This window comes from Leptinotarsa decemlineata, unplaced genomic scaffold, assembly GCF_025532065.1.
Source record: "Leptinotarsa decemlineata unplaced genomic scaffold, Ldec_3_MD MMD2_tig00026330_RagTag_RagTag, whole genome shotgun sequence".
NCBI classification, from domain to species: domain Eukaryota; kingdom Metazoa; phylum Arthropoda; class Insecta; order Coleoptera; family Chrysomelidae; genus Leptinotarsa; species Leptinotarsa decemlineata.
The window spans coordinates 7,342,631-7,370,481 of record NW_027412690.1 but is presented as its reverse complement, the minus strand read 5'-3'; the positions used below and the strand labels follow the sequence as shown (position 1 = coordinate 7,370,481).

The following is a 27,851-nucleotide window of genomic DNA, read 5'->3' as shown; positions in this document are numbered from 1 at the left end:
GATGTAGCCTGCACTTGTGCGATCTGCGCACGTCATAACCAGGTAACCCGGTTTATGTGTGCATTTTGCAAAACGCACTTGAGGTCCCTCAGGTGGGATTTCATCGTGGGCTTCAGAAATTGAGTCCTGGACTTTTACTAGCCTCTCCGAACTCATTTTATTCTTTGGAAACCCCGCATCTGCCACAGCTACCTCAACTGAGGTAAGGGCATCTTTGAAGGAAACTCCTTCTTGCCTTGGTTTCTTCCTCAGCTGGCTTTGTTGTGGCGGTGTGCTGCTGCTGGAGCGAGGGCGTTTTGTGGATATGCTTGTTCCAGCCTCTTCCATGCTTTTTCCAGCCTCTTTCGTGCCTTTCTTAGCCTCTTCTCCTGCCCTCTTCTTGGTAACCAGCCTTGTGGCCTTTTTCGGTTGCTAACTTTTTAGAAAGTTTTCTCTTATGACGAGCCTCTTAGCGACTATGTAGTCGAGTCCACTTTCTAAGTGTTTTTTGAGCATCATTTTCGAAGCTCCGCCTAGATGAGCAGTTTTCACTTCTTCATCCGATAGTAGTTCTACCTCCTCTAGGGAGGATACAAGAACCTTGTGTTTAGGTGCTTGCTATGGGGCTTGCACCAAGCCCTATTGGTTTTTGTATGTGTTTGGGCGTGATCGCCTCTGTATCTTTTTTTACTTTTTTGAATCCATATGAATCCCACGAGTAGCTAGGGAAACTTAGTCCGCCGCGACAGAGCCCCGCATGCCGCGGTAAGGTCTTGAAACTCTTAGATGCGACCTGGTGTCTCAGAGGTACCGTTTTCGACAGCTTACTCTGCTGCCATTCGGTCCTCAGCACGGTAACTCACACCTTAACTTGGGGGATTTTGTCAACTTGCCTTGTGTAGATCCATTGTGTTCGGTTCACAGCCCCTCTTTCTGCCAGAGCATTGAGAGTTCACTGCTATGCAGGGCCACCTCGTGCAGGGTGCTATCCTTCATAGCGCATAACGGTTTTGGGATAAGCGTCCTCGAGAGGCTGGTCTGGCCTCCTCGGCTATTCCCCTGGAGTCAGTGACCTAGTGCCTGACTCCTCGACCCTATCCTTCACCATATAGTTGAAGCTAAGGAAAATTCCGAGTGTTTTGTTTGTTTTTGTACTGCTACAATTGTTGATCTCATATCTTCATTAGATGAAAAACAAATTCAGCAGTGTTTACCTCATTTTTGAATCGGGAACATGAAAACTCCATAATGTAAGGTTTTGCTCAAGCAATCATTATGGGCAACGCATTAGTTTGAATACAACAATATCCAATTTGTGAGATGTACGCTCAGCATAAAATTGTTGATGTATCCGTTATGGATTCCCCCCAAAATTACCATAACCTCGTCGTTCATCATCATTAATAACAGGCGCGATTACACAAATAACGTTGTAGAACCAAGTTTTCTTCATCAATTTTCATTTACGTACTTCATAAATAAAAATCTCATTCAAGGCAATTTATAACGCTGAGCTTCTTGGCTAATACAAGAAAAATTGAAGAGATCCCGGCATTTATCAGAGCCTAATGATGTGTCTATTCGAAGACTTTCGTACCTTTTTATCTGCCCCGGTTGGTTTTTCCTCTATTTTTCCGAGTCATTTGTCAGTTCGTTACTCAATCCGGAAAATAAAGTTTTCGAGTGACGAATTTTATGGACGTTTTGAATATTTGAGGATCAGTAGACTTTCAACGTTTGAATTTTAGATGAGAGTTAGTTTAAGCGAAAACGCGCCTTAAAAACGAACTTGTGGAGACTTTTTCAAAGCCGGGAAATTTTATTTGATTGTAGGGTGTTTTTAGGTGATGAAATTGCGAACTAAAAGCGACTTCCTTGGATATTTCCACCAATTAACAAAATGATCCCACTTAATATTGTGATACGCGGTATCAAAGGCTTTGCTTTTTCCACTTGAAATATTCAATTATGGCAAATAATACACATCGCCCATAGAAGCTCATGAGTACGTGTACATGACATTCATAGTAACTCACTGATCATATGGAAGTCGGGATTGTACGCCAAAATTTAATTAAATTAAATGATCGGTTGTCATCGACTGTCAACCAATTTTCTTGGTAACCACATTAAATATCCATATCGTACTTCAATCGCCCTCTGGTGGTCAGGGTAGGTATTATACTATGATAAATCTAAAGAAATGAACTTTGAGCGTTCAAGCCAGTCTCGGATATACCTACACAGTGGGTTGAATGGACTGACTCCTATCAGAAAACAACTACTTTTCTGGCTAATACCAAGAAGGGCGTATATTCGACAGGCGTCATTGTAGGTATTTTCACAGAAAATTTCTTACATATGCAATTGGCAATACAATTGAAAGAGTCGACCTTCAATTTTGGAACGGGCACACTTGCAGACCGGTTTCGAGCTCATTAGCCACTCGTCAGTGCAAGATAGTGGAAGTGGATAGCAAAAGAGGAATGAAATACTCTGAAAGAATTCCGATTTTCAATAATGGAATATCATTGACTTTAGGTCGATGATGGCGACTATCTTGCACTGACTAATTGCAGTGGCTAATGAGCCCGAAACTGGTCTGCAAGTATGCCTGTTCCAAAATTGAAAGTCGACTCTCTCATTGTATTGCCAATTGCATATGATCCAACGCCCTTTGTGATATTAGCCAGGGAAGTAGTTGTTTTCTGATAGGCGTCGGTCCATTCAACCTACTGTGTAGGTATATCCGGTATATTTCTTTAGATAAAGTGTTTTTTGAATACATTAGTCATGGATTTTCATCAAGTATTGGCCAATTCCATCATATACCAACATCGTACTTTTGAGCTTTTATGGGTTTTGTTTTCTTCGGTTATGGACCATTCAGAGGTCAAGCTTTATTTTTGGGCGAAGGCGAAAGGTATTTTTTTTTAATCGGCATCGACTGCATTTGTCATTAGGCTCGTATTTTGGGTAGGGAATGTTAATGCATACAAAAAGTTCAAAACTCTTTTATCAGGTTAATATTTGGTATCAGAAGAAGGTCTAAAATTTCACACAAATTAGCAGATTTGAATTGGTTAAATATGTTTAATCGTAGACGTTTTCATGCAACATGCATATTCTTTAAAATATTCAAATATAGGAATCCTCCCTACTTATATGAACATTTGTCTTATAGAACCTGAATTTGCATAAAAATACAGTGCTAAACATTCCTGTACATAAAAAGGAAATATTCAAATGGTCTTTTTCCTATAATATCTCCTCCACAATAAATTATCTTCATAAATGGAAATACAATTGTTTTAACATGTCAGAAACTGTTTTCAAAAGTAGGTTTAAACATCATCTGTTCAGCATTCAAAATAACTAGGTCCGCGGCGAGATTCCTGAAAAAGGTTTTAGCTATTCGTATATCTATATCTTTATATTACCTTCTCTCTTCTTTTTTCTTCTTTCTTCCTTCTTCTCTTCTCTTCAAGCCCGTATTTATTTATTTTTATACATTTTCGGCATTGGTGGAAGAGCAGATGCGAATGCAAATTCGCGATCTGAACCAAAAGCCATTTGCAATCAGATACAAAGTGTTTTTACTTTTCTCTCTCTTGTATTTTGTTTTTTGTTATTATCTTGTTATTTTGATTGGCAATAAACTTATTATTATTATTATATTATTAACTCCCCGAATCACCTAGGAGCATCATGACTATCCACAGCCCGTCAATCATGTAACGTTGCAGAATCATCCCAGCTTCAATTAAATTGATCGAGGTTGGGATCGAACTCACGACCTTCCGATCCATCAAAAAGCAGTGTAAAATCAAAACACATGGTTCTATTGAACGTTTCTGATAACATTTTTTTGAACATTCAGTATTAATGCGTCAAATGTTAAGTTCCTTTATATTTATCATTACGTATTATAAATGTCCCCCACCGCGTGTCTGAATGATATTATAAAACAACAACAAAAGTTAATTGGCGCCCCGGCGCGACTTCACTGATTACAATGGCCATTTGCTTTCTCAGCTGCAGGACAACCTGCAGCACTACATCATCTGAAGATCTGCCAATGTCCAGAGGCTCGAATAGATTCAATGTATCTTCAGAACACTTCGTGACAAGACTATAGTCAAACTTAAACCAGTCCGTTTCGTCTTTGACCAATGCCTAATAATGACCAGATTTAACGCAAGAACCACAGTGAACAATGACTGCATGGAGGTTATATTAGTGGTCTGCTAGATTGAAGTGTTCATCTATTTCGAACTTCGAAGTTTGGTGCTTCCGTCAGAGGTTGAGTCATGTTTGAAGATCATCAGTTTATTATTAGATTGACTGGTGCCTCAGCTATACTTGTTTCCTTGTAACAGTCAGTTAGTTTAGCGCATGCTTGGCAATACAGTCGATCATCACCTGTTTAAAATTCCATTTTCAGATGATTTGAAAATAGGCTTTGCACGGACTGGTTATCAGTCATATAAGGAAACGTTAGTTGAAGTTCAAGAAAGTCACATACGTTTTTGCTATCTCTTGAACATTTACTACAAAGTAAACAAGTGAGGATTTCTCCAGATAAAGATCTACGAACGTAAGACGAGATAGAATGTACGGAATCATTCAATCCAGAGCGGTCAGGAGTATTGATTCTGCTATTTTTTGTTCAAGAAGAGTATTCAACAAGAACCCCAAGAATTCGGAATGATAAATGTATTTTTTGTTTCAGATTTCAATTCGAATTCGTGGATCCGGCATTATGAGCCTGCGCGATACGATCCAAGTTCATTAGTGTCTCGTCACAAGCGTGTTCGTCGTAGTTCGGTAAATGGTCGCCATCTTCCTCTGCGACTGGACATCAGGGGGAACGATCGGTAAGTTTGAATTGTGTCTAGTGATAAAGACCTTATACTTGGAATCAATCAATCATTTGATTCAACCTAGCTTGACCTCGTTCGGTCAAAATGAAGTGTATCTACTTTTGCAGTGCGCAGGGCTTATCAATTTGAAGCCTCAACAAAATGAGCGGGTCATTTCAATTTCGTTCAATAAAACAGTATCTAGAAGATTAATTTTTTCAGCAAAATATAAAATACGACAGTGGTAGTTTGTCTCCCACAAAAAAAACAGTTACTGTACTCGTGTAATGGCAGATATCTTCTCACTAGCGTTGGTGTTTATCTGTTCATCATCTTTATATGTATCTGTAGAGTAGGGAGGGCGGGTGTAGATCCACAGCATTTAGGCCGCATGTGACCCATTGTACATCCTTCCGGGGAGTTGTCTTCCTAGGTCACCGTCCATCCTGTCCTTTCCATGAAGGTGGACAGGTCACTAGGAAACATCTCCTTTATATCGGCAGGTGTAGGCTAAGACTCGCCGAACACACACTCTCTTTGGCAACCTTGAGGTATCTCACGGTGTCCTCCGCGAAGGTTCTGGAAGGTGCAGCGACGTAACTGTCGTTGCGCGGCTTCTTCAACCTTCTTGGGATTCCCTCCGTGGAGGTGCACAAGTGAGGGAGCTTTCCTGTAGGGACAGCCGGTTCTTTGCCTTCATTCAAGGCGGATCTCTTGGCGCCCGCCGCAGGAAGTGCCCTTGCTGTTGAAGGTGGAGTGGGGGAGGAGGAGGGTGCACTTATAGTTGCTGCCACTCCTGCCTCCTTCGCTCTCTTTCTCCTTTTGGCCTCCCCGCCGCAAGTGCGCTTACGCCTTGGCCTTTGTATTACATCACGAGGTGATCTCCAGCCTCATTCCAAGCGGTAGATTGGGGTGGACATTTCTGTTAATCCTCACCTTAGATTGAGGTGAGCACTTCTGTCCAGCTTCAGAATTGGTTTTTGTTTTTGTTGTTTCTGTTTCATTCCTGTGTGTTCCCATGGGTAGCAAGGGAAGAGCTGGCAGAGCCCCGCATTACCAGAGGTAAGCTGATCACAATGAGGTTTCGCCCAGTTCCCCAAGAGGATCGTTCCTAACCGCATATCACCCTACGACCATTCAGCTGTCGGCACGATTCCTTACATCTTTGCTTGGATAGGCTGGTCGACGGTGGCATGTTTTGCAAAGGCTTTTGGGGAGTTTTAGGTCCCCCCACCCTATTTATTTCTGTCACTGACCAGGAGTCTGGCGGCCACATTGGCTTCACGGACAGGGCTTCCAGTCCCCTGGCCATTTCCCTATGCGCCCATGGGATTTGTTCATTATATCGATTCGAACCCTACACCACATGCCGTGAAGAACAGAGGAAAATGATGAACGGGAGTAGATTGACTTTAGCTATACAAGTGTTATCAATTGTCTAGTTGACGATGATGTATTGAGTTTCTGAAAAGGTGCGTTTATTATAGCAACTTGATTGTGCTAAGTATTGCTAAACAATACGATATCCAAATATTTCTCATCACTGTTTCGTGATGCGCGTTTCGCTAATCATCCTAGCATCATCAGCAGATAGTACTCGTCTGTGAAACGTTTTTTTGCTTAGACCCAAAATAATATTAATACGGAGAGGATGTGCAGCTCGTAGATGGAAGCATCCTACACCATCTGGATGCCGGAGAGACGTATACTTACCTTGGGGTGGAACAACGCCACTCACAAGAGGTAACAGCAGTGAAAAACTCTCTCCACGGCAAGTATCAGCACAAACTTCGACAGATCTGGTCATCGGAACTGTCGGGGAAGAAAAAAGTTGCTGCAACAAATATGCTCGCCGTTCTAATCTTACTCTACTCGTTTGGAGTAGTGAAGTGGACTCGGGAGGAGCTGTATCAACTCGACGTAAAAACCCGAAAATTGATGCATCTCTATAGGAGTTTGCATCCCAAATCGTCCGTTCCACGGTTGTACATCCCCCGACAACAGGAAGGCCGTGGACTTTTCAGTTTGGAGTGTCTGCATGACAGAATGGTACTGGATACAGCTTGTAAAGTCGTCAGAAGTTCGGATCCCCTTCTTTGCATGGTCCGTGATCATGAGAGAGCAGGAATTGGAGCATTTCTCCTTAGGGCAGCTGCCCGAGCAGCTGATGAACTCGGTATAGTTTTCGACTCTGAACGAGGTGACCACAACTCTGTCACCGAGTTGGAACTCGTTCAGCAAAAAGCTCAGATAAAAGCCGCAGAGATCACCTTAGTTCTGCGGAAACACAAGGATAAGCTAATGCATGGGGTCTTCTTCAATAACATTGGAGACCTTGGCTCATCAAAGCGTCTGATGTTCGCTTTTCTCAGGTCGAGTGGACTGAAGTCGAAAACTGAGGGGTTCATCATGGCTTGCCAGGATGGTGTCTTCAACACCTTAGTCTACCGCAGTCGCGTGATGGGTATAGAGGTTCCTGACACAAGGTGCAGGGCAAGTCCAGCATATGCGGTCTCGGCCTATATTCATCGACATAACGCGGCCCTAAGAGTCGTATATTACCATCTACGGCACTCTTACGGCTAATTTCAGATTATTTGGAAAAATGCCTTTCTCTGTTGATAGATTTATTAGAAAGGTGAGTACAGTACATCAGAGTACAGTACAGTTCAGAGAAGCAATATTCAATCAACCTGTTTGATAATTATGTCTTATAATTATCAACCAACTTGTTTCCCCTTCCGGGGTTGAGTGCTTGAAAGTAGAAACTCTTTCACACAGTTGATGTGTCTAGAAACCAGAATCTCCGTTCTATCCACGCCGTCGCTTCCCAGCGGTTCTCAATCAACTGCTTGGCACTTTGACGAAATTGAAATCTAATCTCTTTTGGTCTGAAGTCAGCCTATTGTGCTGGGAGTCAAATCTGGCGAATACAGTGGATTGTACACTACCAGTACACTAACTCACAAACTTATGAGTAGAATATCATGAAATTTCGACAGCTTTCGAAATCTGAAGGTTAGTACTAACTGGAAAAGCGTTGAATGCAATGCGCCATGAAATTTCAACAATCTCTCTGGACAATTGTATCATATTATTGAAGTCACGGCCAAACTGTAGGCTCTTAATCCGTGGAATAAAATACAATCCTAACTCTGAATAAATTATTTCTAGCGACCCAACAAATGGAAAGTTAAATAATTCTGGAGTTTTTTTCCCAACATCAAACCGTTATTTTAACACTTCGACACGTGTTTCAATCACCGTCAAGAGGAAGATCCAACTCTACTTTGATCTTTCTCAAGAGGAAACTCCAGTAATATCTATTACAGTGCATCACAAGTAAATGAAAAGTTATTTGTTTATTTTTCCTTTCCTAATAATCAGTGGTGCAATTCTGTGAAAGGCAGTTGGAATGAAATCTCTGATATTAAAGTCTGCCATTAACGTTATACTCGTATATGAAGGAAACCAAATTTTGCTATGTATCACCGTTCCCAAAATATACAAAGCACTGCGGCATACCCTAATTGGGAACATAATACAAATTTGGTGCGTGCCTTGTTAGCGAAAGTTGAATAAAATCCATTATGAATCTCTCATCTTGTATGAAAGCTCGTCTTGGAATATTCCTGTCTCATCTGAGGATTCGCGATCGATGAAAGAGAGAATTCAAGAAACGTGTGGCGAAACAATGAGAAATTGCCGATTCATGCCAACCATATTTTTTTTCCTCTGACCCGGATAAATTGAAATTTATGAACACTGAGACTTTTGCTGAAATATCCATAATGTTAGGATGGCGTAGATTCGGTGGGGATCTTTTGGACAGCAAGACTTTTCAGTTGTATACGATACATTACTTCAAGAGAGATGAACGTATTTTGTACTCGATGTTGAAATAATGATGAATTTATGGAGAGAAATGACAAAGAATAATAAAAAAATGATTCATGGTTTACTATAACTGTTTTCAATGGATGGTGCTTTTTTTTAGTCAATCGAATTTACAATTCATTCTGAATAAATTCTGTTCACTTGGAATATGAATTGAAGCCACAATTCTAATTCAAATAACATATTCCGTAGTGGTGCGGAGTAAATTATGAAATTCGTCGAACTCTAACTGACTTGACCAAGTGGAGCGTACATGAGTTTTGGAATCGCCAAATAATTTTTCAAAAAAAAAATGCAACGTGTTTTGGAAGTTCATTCAATCTGGTGGTCAGCAATTTGAGTGACTCCCGTTTTTCTCGAAGATGTTCTGATAGTGAATCTTTCCATTAAGACTTTTCCAAAATTCTCATACCAGGAGCCAATTTCAAAATGATGGATTCGGAAATATTATTCGGAGTTGAAAGAGTAATCAACTCGCATTTTTCAAAATTTAGTTCAAGTCAAAGATATTTTGAATAATCAATGATTTAAAAAAAATCCTTTGAAACACTATTTTCATCGCCAGCGATTGAGCCATCGTCCAAATACCAACAAATATATTCGGATGATAAGCTTCTAGTAAGTTCGTTGATGGTCAGTCAAAAAAGAGCAGGTCCTAAGGGGTCACATTGTTGAACACCTTTCTCAGACAGAATCAGATGTTCACTAAAACTCAAATAGGAAGCTGATTTATAACAGTTACTTAAGAAGGGATATAATCCTGGAAATGAATCTTCAGCCTTACGAAGCATGATGTTTCTAGCAATCATGTTGAAGGCATTTTTGAAGTCTATTTTCAGGAACATCGAGCAGCATGAGCAACAGCTTCACATCCATCTGCAGTACCGAAACCAAACTGTAGTGGACGTAACATCGATCCTAGTTCGTCTTTAATCCTCGTACAACCAAGTTTAGCTACCAATCGACGATAAAAGGTACCGACAGCAATCGGTCTTACTCCTCCTTTCTTTTTACGAAGAGCACACAGTGAAGCGCCAAAAAGTATAGGACACATTTCTGGAGAAACCCTACCAGTAAAAATGAAGTTACATAATTTTGTAACAGAAGAAAGAAGTTTCTGGCCTGAATTTCCAGAGCTGTGACCAATGCGGTCTTGCATGTGGCTAGGATGGAAAGAATCTAAACCACAAGCAGAACCAGAATGAAAAGATTTATTTGCCTCCGTTACTTTATGTTCTGAAAATTGGAACACCAGAAACTCTGAAAAACCGTGTAGTGGTTGCGAATTCAGAGAATGTGTGAAGGAATCTGATCGAGGGTGTTTTGATCGGAGAACTGAAAGTGTGGATTCATCGTATTCGGAAAACGTATCACTTGAGCTCAAGATTATGATAGCTGACCTAATGTCACCATCAGCTATTTTACTCAAAACAAGCGTAGAAAAGTTTCGGTTATATTTCCTTTTATCGATCTGAGATGAAATGACATTGGTCTTGGAATTAAAAAGTTTGATGTTTTTTCATAAGAGATGCGAGAGAAGATCTACGAGAGTCCTTGGCATGTGGGATGGAGAACAAAGTATAAAGAAGAGTTAACAAGTTTTCCCAGCTAGTTGGAGAGTTTGTATGTAAACATTCATCCATAGTTTCGCAAAGAGTAGAGGCAGAGCAATTTCTAGCAGATTTAGGAATCCTTTTTATAATGTGACTGGATCGTTTCAGTGAGAACACTTTTTCATGAAACGTAGTATTGAGTGACGCATCTTCATTAGAATGAGGCAACAGAACATAATCGAGAGCTTGTGTGAAAGCTGATTCATTCAAAGAAGATTTTGTTTGTATTCGAAATTTTATGATCTCTACCATTACGAATTTTGAGACCTTTCGTTGTTTTAAAGGATTTTTAACAAATTTTAGCGAGTTTCTTATCAAAAGAAGGGACATTGTTAGCAGTCATTGAAATGAATAATATACAACTACGGTATTAACCATAAATAATAGAATGATTTTATGTAAGTTGTTTAAACTTAGCAAAATATGTGTTTTATATTTCAAAGATATATTTTAAGAATACTCAGCTTTCAGTTGAACTGGTCCACTTGAACTGAATGAGTTTTTCACCCCCTGAACTTGACGAACTTATGACAGTTGTCAGAAATATTGATGAGAACTGGCCGAACTGCAAATTCTGTGGGCCTCTCTTATTGCTATGAATTGTGAATTATTCTGGCAGTGAAAAAAACTATTTTTTTACGGTGATAAACACTTTTTTTACGATGAAAGTTTTTTTGACATATTATTCCAATATTTGGGAATAATGTTGGATTGTTCTTTCAGATGGAGAACTCATATGGACTACTCAACAAAGAAATTGAGGTGTATTTTATATAGGTTCAAAAAATGTATTGAATTCTTGAATAAAAAAGACAGAGTAATAGTCTATTACAGTTTAGTAGAAACACTTCTGAATCATAGGTTGGGGAGGTGTTTCAAGAGCACACTATAATGCAATACAGGCCTGGCAAAATAAATTTTTGAAATTACTACTGAACAAAAACCTTCGGTATCCCACTGATCAACTTTAACAATGTCTCTTCTCATTATTCTTTTCAACACTTTCATGTAATGAATATTAAGCTCATTTGTCGGTTTTGGAATAAAATGCAACTATTAATTTTAATCGCAATATCACAACTAGTCGTAAGCAAATTGTGAGTCAAATATCATTGAATGGAGTAACATTTTTTGTTTCTAAACGTATTGACTGAACTTTTCCATAACGTATTCAAGAATATGCGATACTGTGTTCCTCTTAAATCAGCACTACTGACCATCGGACTTTTTTTTACAAACACACACCAAGTTGGTCCAAAACAAGTACTGGCGGATCACCCTACTTCTCTCTCCATAATTCAAAGTTATATCTCGTAATATTTTCAAACTAGTTATTGGTTTTGAGCAATCAAATCTATAAGTGTAACTAACGTATAGTACAAAAGCAGATCGTACAATGCACCAAAGAAACACGAAACATAAAGACATAAATCGGTAGCTTTCAAAAGAGCACTATTTTCATTTACGTCAAAGATCTGAAAAATCGATTCGAGGAAGTTTTTACTTTAATTAACCGTCCTTTATTTGGCGAGTGTGTTCGTGCGCTATGTCAGGAAAGTTAAAATTTGATGTTTTCTTTTTGTATGGATTGTTTGTGTAGCGTTCTCTATTTCAGCGGTGAAAGCCGGGCTTTATCTGATAGAACATCCTATTATTCGTTTTGAGAGTTTCATTTTCTCGCGTTTTCTTGCACACCATATTTATCCGGATATGTTTCAACAACCACTAGAAACTTCCACCGAGGCATATATTATTAATACAGATGAAACGGAAAATCTTGATGCAGTTTTCTTAGTTTTTTGATGAAATATCGTTGGAATTAATTTGTTTTCGAGTCAGAAACATTGTGGGATAACTTGATGCATTTGAATGAAGTATTGACTATAGTAGTTGTCTAATACCGGTACTAGACCTTCTCATACTGACCTTGAATGATGCAGCATGACCTTGAATGACGTCACGAGACTTTGAGCGGTATGTGAGCTTGAAAAGGCATTGATGTCGTCACGCGACCTTGCGGTGTGACCTTGGAAAAACATTGATGACGTCATGTGACCTTGAGTTGTGACCTTGAAAATGGAGTTTTACCTTGAAAACTCAGTTTGAACTCGACATTATGCCCTCGAGATCGAAGTGGAGGTGAATAGTGAGTGCTTTGGAGTAGTGCTGATTTCGACACTTTGACAGCTAGGTGTAGGTACTCGATTCGAAACACTCATGCTTAGTAGTTGTAGAAGTTACCAATAGCGGCGGCTGTGTTGTGGTGCATACGTGCTATACTGAAAAATAAGACCCTGAATATATTCCAGAAAAGTGTATTGTGGCTGTCATTGTTGTTATGACCTTAGAAAATATTGAAGGGTATGTGTGAAGGCACGACTATAAAGAAAGAATCGCATACACGTAATAACTCGACGCTCGACCTGGGGTACACAAATATTCATGTACCATGAATATGTATATTCATTTAAAGTCATTTCGGACTTTTTTTTGAATCATCAGAAAGGAATCAATAAATTCAGAGCTATGGTTAAAAAGTTTGCGATATTTTTTAAAAATCAAGATTCATAATTTTATACTGAGCATACGTTTTGAAGATCATCTACCACCCCCCTAGTAGATGCGAAGGAGACATCGCTGCTTCAGAAAGGCATGAAGGGTATGAGTCAACATCTGTGGCTGTGTTACTACATAGAAAAATTTAAATTCGATTGAACAACCGTTTACCAGTACCAGTTCTAGAAATATGAATGTGGATATAGAATCCTCGAAACCATCTTTCATGATATCTAGCCATTCAAATTTCATCATTCATTTCATCAACATAAAATTTATTTGTTCTTGGGAGTTGTTCGAAATATGACTATAGATATTTTCAGCCAAAGAAAGCTTTTTGTTATGAAATTTAATGATATCACAATCTAATGCTTGGAATCGCACGTTGAAAGGTACGACCTCGTTGATCCTTACCTCGTACAAGTTTCTACTTTTGAGGGAGCGACAGCTGCAAAGTTTTTTTGTAATCAACTCTCATTCAGGATATTTCGCAACGGAATTTTATTTTAAAATAGTCCTTTCATGAGTCATAGAAAAAGTATAGTATTCTTCTCGCGAGAAATAGACTATTTTCTGCTGGAATGATTAACGGAAAATTTCTCACAAGTAAAGGCCACATTTGTCGCTCGTTATTGTATTCATATACTTTTTGAAAGGAAACTCGAACATATATATCAGTGCATCAAAATTTCCCTGGTACGGTTTACATGTGTATTGTTGGTATAACTATATCATGATGACTTTACATTGGTAGCGTTTGCCATGGAGCTAAGTACATTTCTCCGACCCTCTCATATTTCACGAACCGTGCATGAATCGCCTCTTCCGGATTTTTTCTTTGGTGTAATTTCGTGACACAATGACCAGAATGAAAGCATTACCCTTCTTCTGCTAGCTAAAAGGGTGGCCACTAAGACAACTGATAGCGAACTCTCAACGCGAAAGAGTATCACAATAGACCCGCTATCGTCCCAGTGGATTATCCCCATAACCCGATTCTCCTTTAATATCTATTTATCCGACATCAAAGCCCAAAGAACTTGAACTGCGTTTTCCGTCTTGGAGATTTTCTCGTCGATTTTCTCTAACCTCGTAGCGCAATATAATGGATAACGAAACCTTATCGATTCGCCATCGTGGCCCAGTTATCTTTCAGATATATTTATAGCCCTAGCGCAGTCCTATTTCAAATGCAAGAAATTCGAATAGGGAGCTTGATCTGAAATAGGTAAGACTTGCAGGTCTGTGTCTGTGGTTAGTCGAGTTCATGCCTGCCATTTTATCCAAAACCGAAAATAACGATGAAGTTATCATTCGATCTGGAATGACATTCCAGAAGGAACTTCAGAAGGAGGACTAGTAAACTAAAGTTTATGAACAATTAGGTAAAAATTAGGTAAAAGAAATTATTTTGTATATCTGAAATTGGAAAAAATATCTTCAAAAAGTAGGAAACCGATTGAGTATGAAAAAAATGTGGTGTCTGATATTTTTCAAAATAATTATGGTTTCAAATAGCTAATGTTTGGTAGTAACGATTAAAAACCCAGATAATTCCTTAATAAAACCTGACGTTTGTTCTAAGGGCTTTTTATCAAAAATAGAAGGCATTACAAAATCGAAAATGTGGATAAATTAACCAAAAAATATAACTTTCAATTATTTCTATTTCGTTTTCTCATTGTTAAATCTAAGAAAGTGTATAAAAAACTATATCAACCGTTTATGGACTGGACAAATACAAATAATCATCCAGTGTATCTTATTATATTGTGCCCATGTACTAGATATATTTCAAACATGGCGTTACGTCAATTTTTATTTCTAGGGGGACTAATTCTGATATGAAAATCATACCCGAAACTTCACCCCCCTGCGGTCAGCAACTACCCGCCCCTATTCTTTTCAATGGCATGGGGGGTCGAGTGATATATCTTTTGAAAGGTCTTCTGTCCCTCCAAATGAATTACCTCTGTATTTTGTTTTTGAAAAATTGAAAAATTTTGAACGTTTTATTAAAAAAAAAACAGAAAATTCGCCCTCGTTCTATATATATATATATATGTATATATATATATATATATATATATATATATATATATATATATATATATATATATATATATGAGCGAAAAACAATAAATTGAACATTAAATTGACGAGAAAGTTGTACATATATAGGATTTTTTTTGTGGGTTTGACAAATGTCATACCTTCAAATAAATGTAATTTTTTTTTCTTTTTTTTCTTGATACAAGAGTTATCCGTAAAACTGATAGTTCGTTGATTACAGATTGGTATGTCAAACCTACTAATTCAGGAAGATATATCAATTACTCTTCCTATCATAAAAAATCTGCTAAAATTAATTTAATACTCTGTTTTAAAAAAAGAATAGAAAAATTAGTACACCCTTTCCTCAAGCAAAAAAATCTCAGACTTTCTAGAGACACATCAATCGAAAATTCTTATCCCAGAAAACTTCTTAATAAAATAATTTTCAATACTGGCAGTAACACAAATTCCGATGTAATTAACAGAAATGTATCTAATGATAGTTCACTTATCAATATTTCTTATAAATGTATACCTAACCTTGGAAATTTATTTTCAAATATCATAAAACTTTTTCATAATGAACAAAATATTAAAATATGCCAAAAAATATTAAACCTATAAAGAATTTGAATACTGAATTGAAAGATGAAACGGATACTACAAAAAAGTCAAATGTGATTTATAACATTCCTTGTAACAATTGTACCTTGAATTATATTGGAACAACATCTAGAATTCTGAATGATAGAGTAACTTCACATAAAAGTGATATAAAGCTCAATAAGAAATCATGTGCATTAGCACAACACTCTATAGAAACAGGACATAAACCAAATTACTCCAATATCAAAGTTTTACATACAGAAAAAAATATTTCCAAACGCTTTTTCTTGAAATGGTTGAAATTAATAAGTCTTCTGATTGTATGAATAAGAAAACTGACATTGATAATCTCAGCAGTATATACAGTAACTAACTGGAACTACATCAAAAACATAATAATAATGAAAATTGTATCAATCAATAACTCTTTCTTTAGAATCAAAAATTATGAAATCATACCCATTGAAAAATGACTTATTTGTGAAGGTATGACATTTGTCAAACCCACTAAAAAATCCTATACATGTACAACTTTCTCGTCAATTTAATGTTCAATTTATTGTTTTTCGCTCATTTTTACTGTAAGTATGATTTGTAATTTAATTCAATGGCGAAAATATTCACAACTCATTAAATTATAGGTCCTGATTGGCAAAGTAAAGCAGAGTTTGATTTTTGATTTTTTGACTGAGAGACCCTGTTAATCTATTTCACCGTACATTTCTCCATTCGCTAAGATTGTTGTTGTTGTTTTTCCGGGTGTTCATCCGTTGTGTACTATTCGATAGTCGACGTTTCGCCATCATCTCAGATGGCTACAATCCGTAGCCAACACGTTAATATCCCGCAGTTTCCGCCTAACAGAACCAACAAACAGGGCAACAGAATTGGGGGAGACAACAAAGGCTCTGCGACAAAATGGCTACGGACCAAAGATCATTCAAAAGGCCATCGACAGACAAAGAAGAACCAACAAAACATCCACTAGATCGACAGAAGACTCTCCACACGACAGACAATCTGTGACACTACCTTATATCAAAGGTGTGACCGACAAAATCGGGAGAATAATAAGACGTAAAAACTTTCGGACAACCTACAAACCACACAAAACGATATCCAGTTGGCTGCCCAGACCGAAAGAGAGAATTTCCCTAGAAAACCAAGGAGTATATAGCATCACATGCGAGGACTGTGGACAACAATATATCGGTCAGACCAACAGACGTATATCTGCCAGAACCCAGGAGCACAAAAACTCGATAAGAACAAAACAAACCTCCTCTGCCCTCTTTCAACACCATCTACAAACAGGTCACAAGATTAATTTTGAGTCCACAAAACAGATAGCACAGGTGCAAAACCCAAGAATACGACAAATCAGGGAAGCTATCGAAATCGAAAAGCAAGGCCTCATCAACAAAAGGGATGACTCACTAAACATCCCAAGGATTTGGAAAACAATAATTAAAAACAACCACCAAAGACAACCACAAATTGATAATGAACCATCGCAGGTAGGAGAACCGCCAGAAGCCATTAACAACCCTCAGGTAGAAAAGCAGGTAGGAGAACTACCAAAAGCCATCAACAACCCTCAGGTAGAAAAACAGGTAACAAATCCATACAACTTACGCAAGCGAAACCATATAAAAACACCACAAGAAGAACCTGACATTAGTTACACCTCTCGAAGCGAAGCAGTAACTCGTCTTGATAATGCCATCTGAGATGATGGCGAAACGTCGACTATCGAATAGTACACAACGGATGAACACCCGGAAAAACAACACATCATATTCTACCATCCGTGAAAACCTACATTGTATATATATATATATATATATATATATATATATATATATATATATATATATATATATATATATATTGATATTTATATATGTTACTAAGAGGATTTGAAGTTTTATAACTCCTATTTATTATATGCGAGCGCTTTCGACAGCTGGTCTTACTGTCATCATCAAGGCTCTACTCAAACTGCAAAAAATCCACAACTCAATAAATTATTGGCCCTGAAGAAGCTTACCATTAGAAGCAAAAGCTTGGCAAAGTAAAGCAGAGTTTTGATTTTAATGCAACTAGTTTTTCTTGTTTTTTTTTCTTTGCTTAAAGCTTTGAAGCTTTAATAACTTCCAATTATTATATGCGAGCGCTTTCGGTAGCAGACTATCTATCTATTATCTTCATGGCTCTACTCAAACTGAACGTTTTATCTTCCTGTTTGTTCTTTCATACGGTTAGAATGCCTTGAAGTAGGTAATCGTCCTCTCTTTTCATCCGGATGTCCCTTCAAATTTGCCTGTACTTGGGTTACATCAGGTAATATCCTTTGTGTTGGTGTACATCTATGTGTGTAAAATGATTATTTTAGAAATAAACATAGCTTTAGCTGTGCGATTGTCGTAAGTGTTTGTGTTTTGTTTTGACTTATGTATCAGATTTCATTCATGTATTTTCTTAGAGAAGTTCTGCGATTTTAACTATGTTGAACCTTTTTTCTGTTACATCAATCAATTATTACTACTACTTCTATTAATAACCTTCATTATATGATCGTTGCATAGTATACTTTTACACGGCATTCTGAATACAATAAGTTATTTATAAATATTGCTGGTACAGCAACAAGATATCGACTTTTTCAGGAAACTATCTGCTGTTCAGCTTTTAAGATATCTGCAAAGAACCAAACCCTATTTTGTAATTGATTGTTTATAACTTCTGTTTCGACCCCCCTTCAAAATTTTCATAAAGTTTTCAGATGTCATTCCTAACCGAATTACACCTACACCGTAATTTTCAGACTTGGAGGACATCTTTTCGATAAAATGTCACTTCTTCACTAGACTATACGACAAGGAATCTAAATCGGGTCCTTGATCAGAAAGAGGGAAAGATTTACTGGCTAATGTCTCTTATATCGGCAATCGATCGCTGGTCATCTGAGCCGAACCTATTTAAGACCGGTCAATTTATTAGATTTTATTTCCAGTGCGGACTGGCGAATAAGCACATTTTCCGGCAAGAAATTGCCAGGAATTGTCGTTTCATGAAGAGCGGGATTAGAGACGGTTGGAGTAGGTTTATAAGTGAGCTGTTTGACTGTGTGTTGTTGCTGTTGTGATTAGGGGCGGATTAAGTATAGTTTTGAAGGTGGACAACTGCACTTTTATGCCATAAATACTGAACGACTGATGTTTATTATGAAGACTCCCTCAAGCTCGGGATCTGACAGAATTATCGACATTATTGCTTGATCTATTCGCGGGCAGATGGCGCTGTATGTAACCTCCTTGATATAATTAGTACTCACTTTACATCTGTATCTTCATTTTTTTATTAACCCGCGCCCCTGCTGCCTTATTTGTAACCCTCCTTTGCGCGCTTGCCATTCAATGGCCATTTTTCTAAACAGTATACGGCTGATTGATCCCAAAGTTTAGATAAAATAAATATAGTTCAAAGAGACTAAAAAAACACGCCTTTAAAGCATACAAAACTTGAAAAATGAAAAATAAATATGTCTTGAAAAACTAAAAAACACGCTTTTAAAGAACATCGAACTAAAAAGTTAAAAATAATTTTTTTAAATTAGCTTGAAACAATAATGAAAGAAAAATACTAGTATTTTTGTTAAAAAAGCGTAGGTGCTTTGTTCCATATTTTTGTATATCAAGCGCCCGTTGCTTTTTTCACAATAATACTAGTATTTTTGGTTCGTTATTGTTTTAAACTCATTTGAAAAAAAAATAACATTTCAGTTCGATGTTATTTAAAAGCGTGTTCTTTAATTTTTGAACCTTTATTTATTTTTTACATTATTATCTACATAATTAAAATAATGTTAGAACCGCCCTAAAATCAAAATAAACAACTTCTTGATAATATTCATATAATATTGAGAATATTTTTTCCAAGAAGGGTTTGTTGGGTAACAGGATCAATTTTTGTAAAAGAAAAACAATTTTTTTCCAACGTTTTGAATTGGAATAAATTATTCTTCAGGGCTCTGTTATGATGAATTTTCATAAACATGCCTCTCACAAAACTAACTTTTAACAGTAAAATAAATATAAGAAATTTTAAATCAAGAGTGATTGCCACCTCCAATATAGAATTCTATAAAAAAATCTTCAATTACTCAATAATTATCTAGTAGAAAAGAATTTAGCAATTGTAATTAATGCATTGATTCATATTTTGCAAAATCTACATTGAAATCCCCAGCTAAATATCCATAATAAATATTCCAATATAAATTCCACCATCATTGAAAAAATAACCATCTAATTAATTTTTTGACAAATATTTAAAAAATAAGAAAAACATTTGTGAGCTATTCGCTATTAGCAAATTTTGAAATACAATTTTGTCAGTCTTTATGAAATTTATTCTTCAAGCAAGTGTTTTAGTGCATTATTTTTGGTAAAGATTGATCAATTAAAAGTTTGAAAAAATCATGTGGGGCCGTCCAGCAATCACGTGAGGCTTGAAAGGGGGGAAAGGGTTTAGCAAAAAACACGAAATGTCACAAGGGGGAGGAGGGTGTAGTGAGAAATCACGTGAATTTATTTTTTCGTGAAACGCGCGATTTCTGAACCGAAAAGCGGAGTGTGATGTGACTTTGACACGCCGTTGCCAGGCAATGAACGAAGTTGTCGCACACTACGATGACGGCCCGGCTCGGCTTGCCAGTTATATTCTGTTATTTCGGCGCTGAGTACATGCATACACCGCATGATGAGCTGTCGCGAATGATAGAAATCATTGTCAAGAGCTATTACACTATTCGCATCACAATTTGGAAACAATGTGTTTTCGTAGAAAATATTAGCTTCCATGTTTTTTTGATAGTCAACATTGCAGTCCTCAAGTTTTTTTTCACATAATTTCAAAGAATTCGGAACCATCCTTTACTTCCTCCGCAGTGCACAATGATTAATCGCGATCCTTTGTTCGCAGGCATGTTGTGCGTATATATTTTCGAACCATCAGTCCACCTTTCGTAACTGACGTGAGTGTCATACCAAGTTTCGTCCAAATAGAAAATTTGCCGTTGTTCTTGTCTATATTTATTTTGAGAATTTGTTATGCAATTCCACTATTATTCTGCTTTCCATAACTGCTTGACGTTTGTTTATTATTTTAAATCTAAATCCTAGTTTCTGTATCCAATTTTGAAGAGTTTTGTCACAGCAGCTCACGTTATGGCTGGAAGTATTCAACTTCTTCCTTATGATTTCAGTTGTAGGAATCTCATTGCTTTTGTAACAGTCGTGAATTGTTTTTTCAATGATTTTATTAGATGAATGTCTGAAAGTTTTGGTAATCCTCTGTCACATCGCGTCTTCCGCTCATACGGTTTGTTTTTGCCTATTTCACGTACAGTTGAGAAAGGTATTTCGGTCAAATCTGATGTTGCTTGTAATAATTTGTTTCCCTCGACATCAAACTTGAGATAACGATTCTTATATACATTGAAACATACTCTTTGTGTTTCAATATTGGAATGCATCCGATTTGTATTCACTGGTATCTCATTTTCACATTGTGCACCATCGTTATTGGAATCATTACAATGGAAAAAATCTGCGTTGTTATCACACTCGTTATGACTATCAATACTTGTCCAAGGACGCCACATTTCAAACAGATAACAAAAATTTTAAGTAATCATAACTGCACCAATATTGAATTTCAACACTCAAATCGCGATCAGTTTCTGAACTGAACACGACGGCGATTACCATCCCCGCATTCCCGATTTCTATTCGTCACCGTAACATGACTTCAAATTCAATTTTTTGACTCTTCAGCCAATCATGTAGCTCGTGGACTATTTCGCAGCCGGTTCATTTCTATGTAGTGTTTTTTTGGCCTTTGAGAGTGCCGCCACCTTTAAATGTTCACAATATCGTTTATTTCGACTTTACCTCGTACGTTTTTCATCAAAACAATATCTAAACTGGGTGATCTATATAAAAGACCTATTTGCAGAGTATAAGAAAAGAAAAATTTAAGATAATTTGTGAGTACTGAAAAATACACGTGAATTTGGATGTTGGAGGGGAGGTTAGTCTTAAACCACACCACGTATCATTTATAGAGAGAGGGGCTAATAAATGCTAAATAACATCACGTGATTAATAAACGGCCCCTATGCTGTGAAAATTGTGTAAATTTTAATCTACCAAGAGAGTAGATTTTACATTTACCGACCCTTGAGACAGGACAAATATACACGGACTTCAAGCACAGATAAATGCACACTTCAATTATGAAATATAAAAATATAATTAACTTACTGATGACTTCAAGATAATTCTCTTCAGATAGCTGAACGCCTGAGGGGTAGGAAAGCGGAAGACTTGCTGTCTTTGCAGTAATAAACTTCCTGGATGCTACAATTCGACGCGGCTCAGCTTTCGAGGAAGCGAAAGAGCTGTAAACTTTTTTATTATCTCCGTATATCATCTGTATAAACTCCCATTGTTTCTTTCCGGCCTCGTTTCCGGCGCATACGGAGCCAGTAAAAGGAACAAGATAGTATTGTTTTCGGTAGCATAGTTTTTAGTTTCGGGTTGAGTTCTGAGATATGAGATCTCCGAGGATTATAATAATAATAATAATAATATGTATTTATTCACTTTCTTAAGATTGTTTACAGTAAATATACATGTTCATATATAAATGAACAGTGAACTGTGTGTAAGGAATGAGAATACTGAATCTGACATTGAATGAGATTCATGCATTAAATTAAGTACTAAGATATAAATTTAAAATAGCTACATTTGAACAGAATATAAATAAATAAAACCAATCAATCTATTGGAATAAGTGCTAGATATAGATAAGTTTGAACTGGGCACATTTGAATAGAATATAAATAAATTAAACAATCAATGGATATAGAGATTTTAATCATAAGGGTTCCAAACTACAAACAAATTGATACACGATATATATCCACAATTGTGGAAGTAAGTATTTAAATTCATATTTGTCTATGTATCTCTGCTTGTGGTATATTCTTGACAAATAATTTAATCTTTGTCATACATTTTTTGAGATTTGATCCGCATCTTGAATTGTCAGGAAGAAAACTGTAGAGTTTTGGTCCTACTGGTCCTACTGGTCCTACTGGACCTACTGGTAGGATTTCTGCCCAACTGATTTCAGCATTAATGGTATGATGATTCCGACGTGTAGCATATTTATGGTGATAAGTAGTTAATTCTTTTTTGTTTTCATGCTTTACAGCAGTAATATTTATAAAAAACAGCAGTCTTGGATCAAAGGATTCTGAATAAAGTAGATCGCTAGGGTAGTGGTAACCTTTGCGTATGATACATCTGATAAATCTTTCCTGCATAACCTCAAGAAAATGTAGGTGAATTTTCGACACCCCACCCCAACCAATTATACCATATCTCAGATAGGGATCCACTAAACTCTTATGTAACATAATTTTCTGTTTTTGATTGAGTATGTTTGCTATCCGTTTGAATTTGTAAAGTATGCAACGTAATTTTTTAACTATGTGGTGTATGTGCTGGTTTCATCTGAGATTGCTGTCTAAAATTATTCCAAGATAGTTTATTTTCTTTGTGGGTTTGATGACTTCCGTATTGGAGATTTTGGTGTCATAGTCTGGTAGAGAGTTGTCATAACTACTGAATGGTACGTAATAGGTTTTCTCAAAGTTAATAGATAAGAGCCTGTGGTCGAACCACAATTTGATTTGATGAAGGTCATGTTCTAATTTCTGTTTCAAATTAAACCAGTTTTCGTCGTCGCAAAACAACACAGAATCATCGGCGATGTCACTAAATCCCAACGGATTTCCCATAATCAAACCTTTTGAAAGGAAATAAATATTGTTGTTTCATATAATGATTCTATAACTAAAGTAAAACTATCATCAGGAGGTATGCTGGGAAATAGATTCTGCACATCGAAGGATAGTAATTTTGCATTGTCTAGTAGAGGTATGTTCTCTATTTTATTTATCAAGTCATATGAATTCCCCAGACTGAATTTTGGTTTATGAATTTCCATTGTTCCTTTCTGGCACGTACGTATTCAATAAAAAGAACAAGATACAGTTGTTTTCAGTAACATATTTTTCAGTTTCAGTTTGATTTCCGAAATCTGAGGGCTAACACAAATTAAACCAGGTATGTGAGGGTCAGATCACAATTTGTTTCGCTATAAATTATTGTCACTGAAAGACGATATCGATTTATAATTTAGACCTTATACATATCCAATAAAGAGTCTCATTTATACAAGATTTTTTGCAAGTCAGTCATCATGGAGCCAAAATTTCTGCCTCTAGTAATTTCAGTGACTACAATATCAACTGTAGTGATTTTTAATGTACATAATATACTTTTTTGGTGTCAATTATTCATTACCTAATACACTTTTCAAATTTTACTCTCAAATTTACAAAAACCCGTTCAATATACCTCATTTGTACATTTTTTTCCAGTTGATTAACCTTTCTCTGGTTTGGTTATCGGGGCTCTTCATTCAATGTGATCTCATCATTCAAGATTTTGTATTTTGTATGCTATCGCCGAGATCCTAGTGAATTTATCCTCTCCGAAACCCTATTTACTCAGTAGACTCCGATGAGATTTACTGGATTTAATTAAAGTAGTGACAGAGCGATAAAGAAAATCGAACTTTCACAAAGGAAACGCATGTAATTCACTGAGTAATTATCAGAATTTAACGCGATTTGGTCCAGGATTCCTTTCAGCAGTAATTGGGTCAACAAGTTGAACTCGGAGAGGTTTACGTTCGAGCCAGTTCACACATTTCTAAGTAGGATGGGATCGTTTAATAATTTGGTAGATTAATCTCTAATTTGGTCATTATCCTTGTAATGAAGGTTATCTAGCTGTGCAGAGTTTTTCCTGGACAATGTTAAAAAAACTCTTTTAATGAGTTGGACAAATTTTAAATGTTTGGTTTGATGTCCAAAAACCCCTTTTCTCGGCAACCGTCCAGCAATCACTTACTTCCTGGATGCCTTTTCTTTGAGCAAGTAACATTTTTACGGCCCAATCCGGAAAGTACGTACTTCTTGGACTTGGCAATACAGAAAAATATTCAAGGCGCTCTAAAAGCGGTGCATATGCGAAAGTAGCGATTCACATTGGATCTGAATTGCTGGAGATTAAGTCGATTTGGATAAACGTTCTCAGGAAGTTTATTCCACATAAACGCAGTTCTTCAAATGAAAGAGTCCTTAAACAGTGAAGTTCGAGGTGTACTGAGTTGAACTTCAAAACGATGAGCAGCCACAGTGCATATTTCTGATATGTTCCGCTATTGGTGGAATCAAATGTGCCAAGATACTTGAACGCCTTCCGTGAAAGTATCTATGAATCCAGACTATCAAGGTTGCAAGTGATCTCTGATAAGGTGGATGGCTCCTTTCTGGATAGAATCCAGCAACTTTGGGGTATGTTTGGAGGCAGAGCCCCATACATGAGAACCATACTTCAAAGAAGGTCCGATCTGATTTTTATTGAGCATCAAACGTTGCTGGTGTTCGTACAGTTTTCTGGTTTGGAACAGTGTTCCAAGCTTTTAAGAAGCAGTCTTTGCAATTCCAGACATATTGGAGTCCATTTCAACCCCCCAACAAACTTATCGAAGCTGAAAGAGTATTTGTCTGTCCTGACAGACGGTTAGGAGCCATTCATATGTTTGGAAAAAACCGATGCCATTAAGATATGCAACCCCCTGGTCGTGATGCCGTGCATCCGCAGCCGATTTCCTGGAATGTAAATGGAATAACGAGACAAGTGTGCTGTCGCCAGCAAAGCAATATATTGTATTCTTTGTTAATATAGGTACAATAATAATAATAATACTAATAATATTATGGATCGATATGGCCTGGATCGATTACCGTAAGGCATTTGATATAATTTCGCATAAGCTCATCTTGCATTTGCTCAGATGCCTTGCGGTACCCGACAAAATAGTGAGATGCATTGAACAACTGATACCACTTTGGCGAACTCGCTTTACCATAACATCTTGCTGGTCAAGCAAGAGTCCAAACAAGGTGGGTCCCTTTCAGAAGGGGTGTATTTCAGGGTGATTACCTCAGTCCCCTTCTCTTCTGCACACTCGAGGATATAACTATGCATCCCAAATCGTCCGTACCATGGTTGTACTTCTCCCGACAACAGGGAGGCCGTGGACTTTTGAGTTTGGAGTATCTACATGACAGAATGGTGCTGGATACAGCTTGTGAAGTCGTCAGGAGTTCGGAACCCCTTCTCTGCATGGTCCGCGACCATGAGAGAGCAGGAAATGTAGCATTTCTCTTTAGGGCAGCTGCCCGAGCAGCTGATGAACTCGGTATAGTTTTCGACACTGAACGAGGTGACCACAACTCTATCACCAAGTTGGAACCCGTTCAGCAAAAAGCTCAGATGAAAGCCGCAGAGATCACCTTACTTCTGCGGAGACACAGGGATAAGCCAATGCATGAGGTCTTCTTCAATAATATTGAAGACCTTAGCTTATCAAAGCGCCTGACGTTCGCTTTTCTCAGGTCGAGTGGGCTGAAGTCGGAAACTGAGGGGTTCATCATGGCTTGCCAGGATGGTGTCTTCAACACCTTAGTCTACCGCAGTCGCATGATGGGTATAGAGGTTCCTGACACAAGGTGCAGGGCCTGCCCCGAGGCGCCCGAGACCCTAATGCACTTGCTATCAGCATGTCCAGCATATGCAGTCTCGGCCTATATCCATCGACATAACGCGGCCCTAAGAGTGCTATATTACCATCTACGGCACTCTTACGGTATTGACGAGACACGGTGTTGCCCTACGCTCCGGGGGATATTGAATCCGTTGTGGGGAACGAGAAGTGCCGAATTTATTGGAACTATTCGTTCCCCACCCTCAGGCTCGTACAAGCTAATAAGCCTGATGTAGTTCTTCTCGACCACCAGACCAAAACGATATTTGTCGTGGAGTTTTCAGCTCCTGGCGAGACGAATATCGTCAGAAAAGAGGAGGAAAAACGGATAAAATATCAAGATTTTCTCTTCGAACTCCGCAGACTCTATCCAGATCACTCTGTCAAGATGGTTGTTCTGATTATTGGAGTCCTTGGCGGAATGATGTCTTCTCTACTCTCGAATCTTAAAATCATACCGGCGTGCCGCACTAAAGCAGAAATCTTAGCCGCACAGATGCGTAAGGCTGTCATCTTTGGCTCACTGCGCTTGGTCAGGGCACATGATTCTCGGATCCAATGATCACTTACCCCACGGTGTGGGGAGTGGTTATTGGTTGATGATACTGGCGCGTCCTCCCGAATCTATCGGGGCTTCGTGGGATAGGGCCTGATCAGCGCACACTACGGTGAAAAAAAAATAATGTTCAATAAATCCTTCAAGATCACAAAATGATATAGGATACGTCACATGGAAAATGAAATCTGTTTAATTAATTAATTATTAATTTAATTGATTAAGAAGAAGAGTTTTAACTTCCTCTTGAAGATGATCACTTGATGATCGAAACACGTGTCAAGGTGTTAATAAAAAACAAATAATGATTTGGTGTTGGGAAAAAAAACTCCAGTAATTTTCATTACTACACCAAAGGTTCCAAACAGTGCATCACAAGTTTTTCTATGATTTTAACAAGGGTAGGTAGCATAGAAATAGGCCTGAAGTTGGCAGGATTATTAGTGTCGCTTCCTTTGTGCAAAGGAATAACAATTGCTGTTTTTAAACATGTCGGAAATACACCTGTTATGAAGCTTGTATTCATAGTTTCTACCAAAGCGGTGATAGCGGTGTTGGGCAACTTGGTAAATACTTTTATGCTCATGTCATCCCAACCAGCCGAGTTTAGATTTTCAATTTCTTTAAGAATTTTTCTAATTTTCATAACATCTGTAGGCATGAAAAAAAAACGTTTCTGAAACTGATTTGTCTTTAAGAAAAGTCAAGGGATTAATATTGGATTTTATATCTTTGGATAAATTATGTGCCGCAGTGCAGTAATATTTGTTAATACAATCAGATTTTAGGTCAGTTTTCGTAGGAAATATTCTTTTTTCCCCTGAGGTCATTGATGATTGCCCAGCTTTCTTTTTGTGTGTTTGCAGACCTTTCCATTTTCTTTCATATAATGAAGTTGTTTTGCAGTCCTCATAGTTCTTCTATAAACGTTTTTGTACCTATTATATAGGGAGTTGAAGCCTTCATTGT

The 27,851-nt window shown here is 37.5% G+C and overlaps 1 protein-coding gene across 2 annotated transcripts in view; it reads left to right on the top strand.

Annotated features, from left to right (window-relative positions):
- The window catches only part of LOC111507902 (disintegrin and metalloproteinase domain-containing protein 10), a 415,889-nt gene that overhangs the window by 79,050 nt on the left and 308,988 nt on the right, over window positions 1–27,851 (top strand). For both annotated transcript variants that reach the window (XM_074182880.1, XM_074182879.1), the window contains exon 2: window positions 4,712–4,856. In XM_074182880.1, coding sequence (XP_074038981.1) covers window positions 4,712–4,856 — 145 coding nt within the window. The remainder of the gene's footprint in view (window positions 1–4,711; window positions 4,857–27,851) is intronic.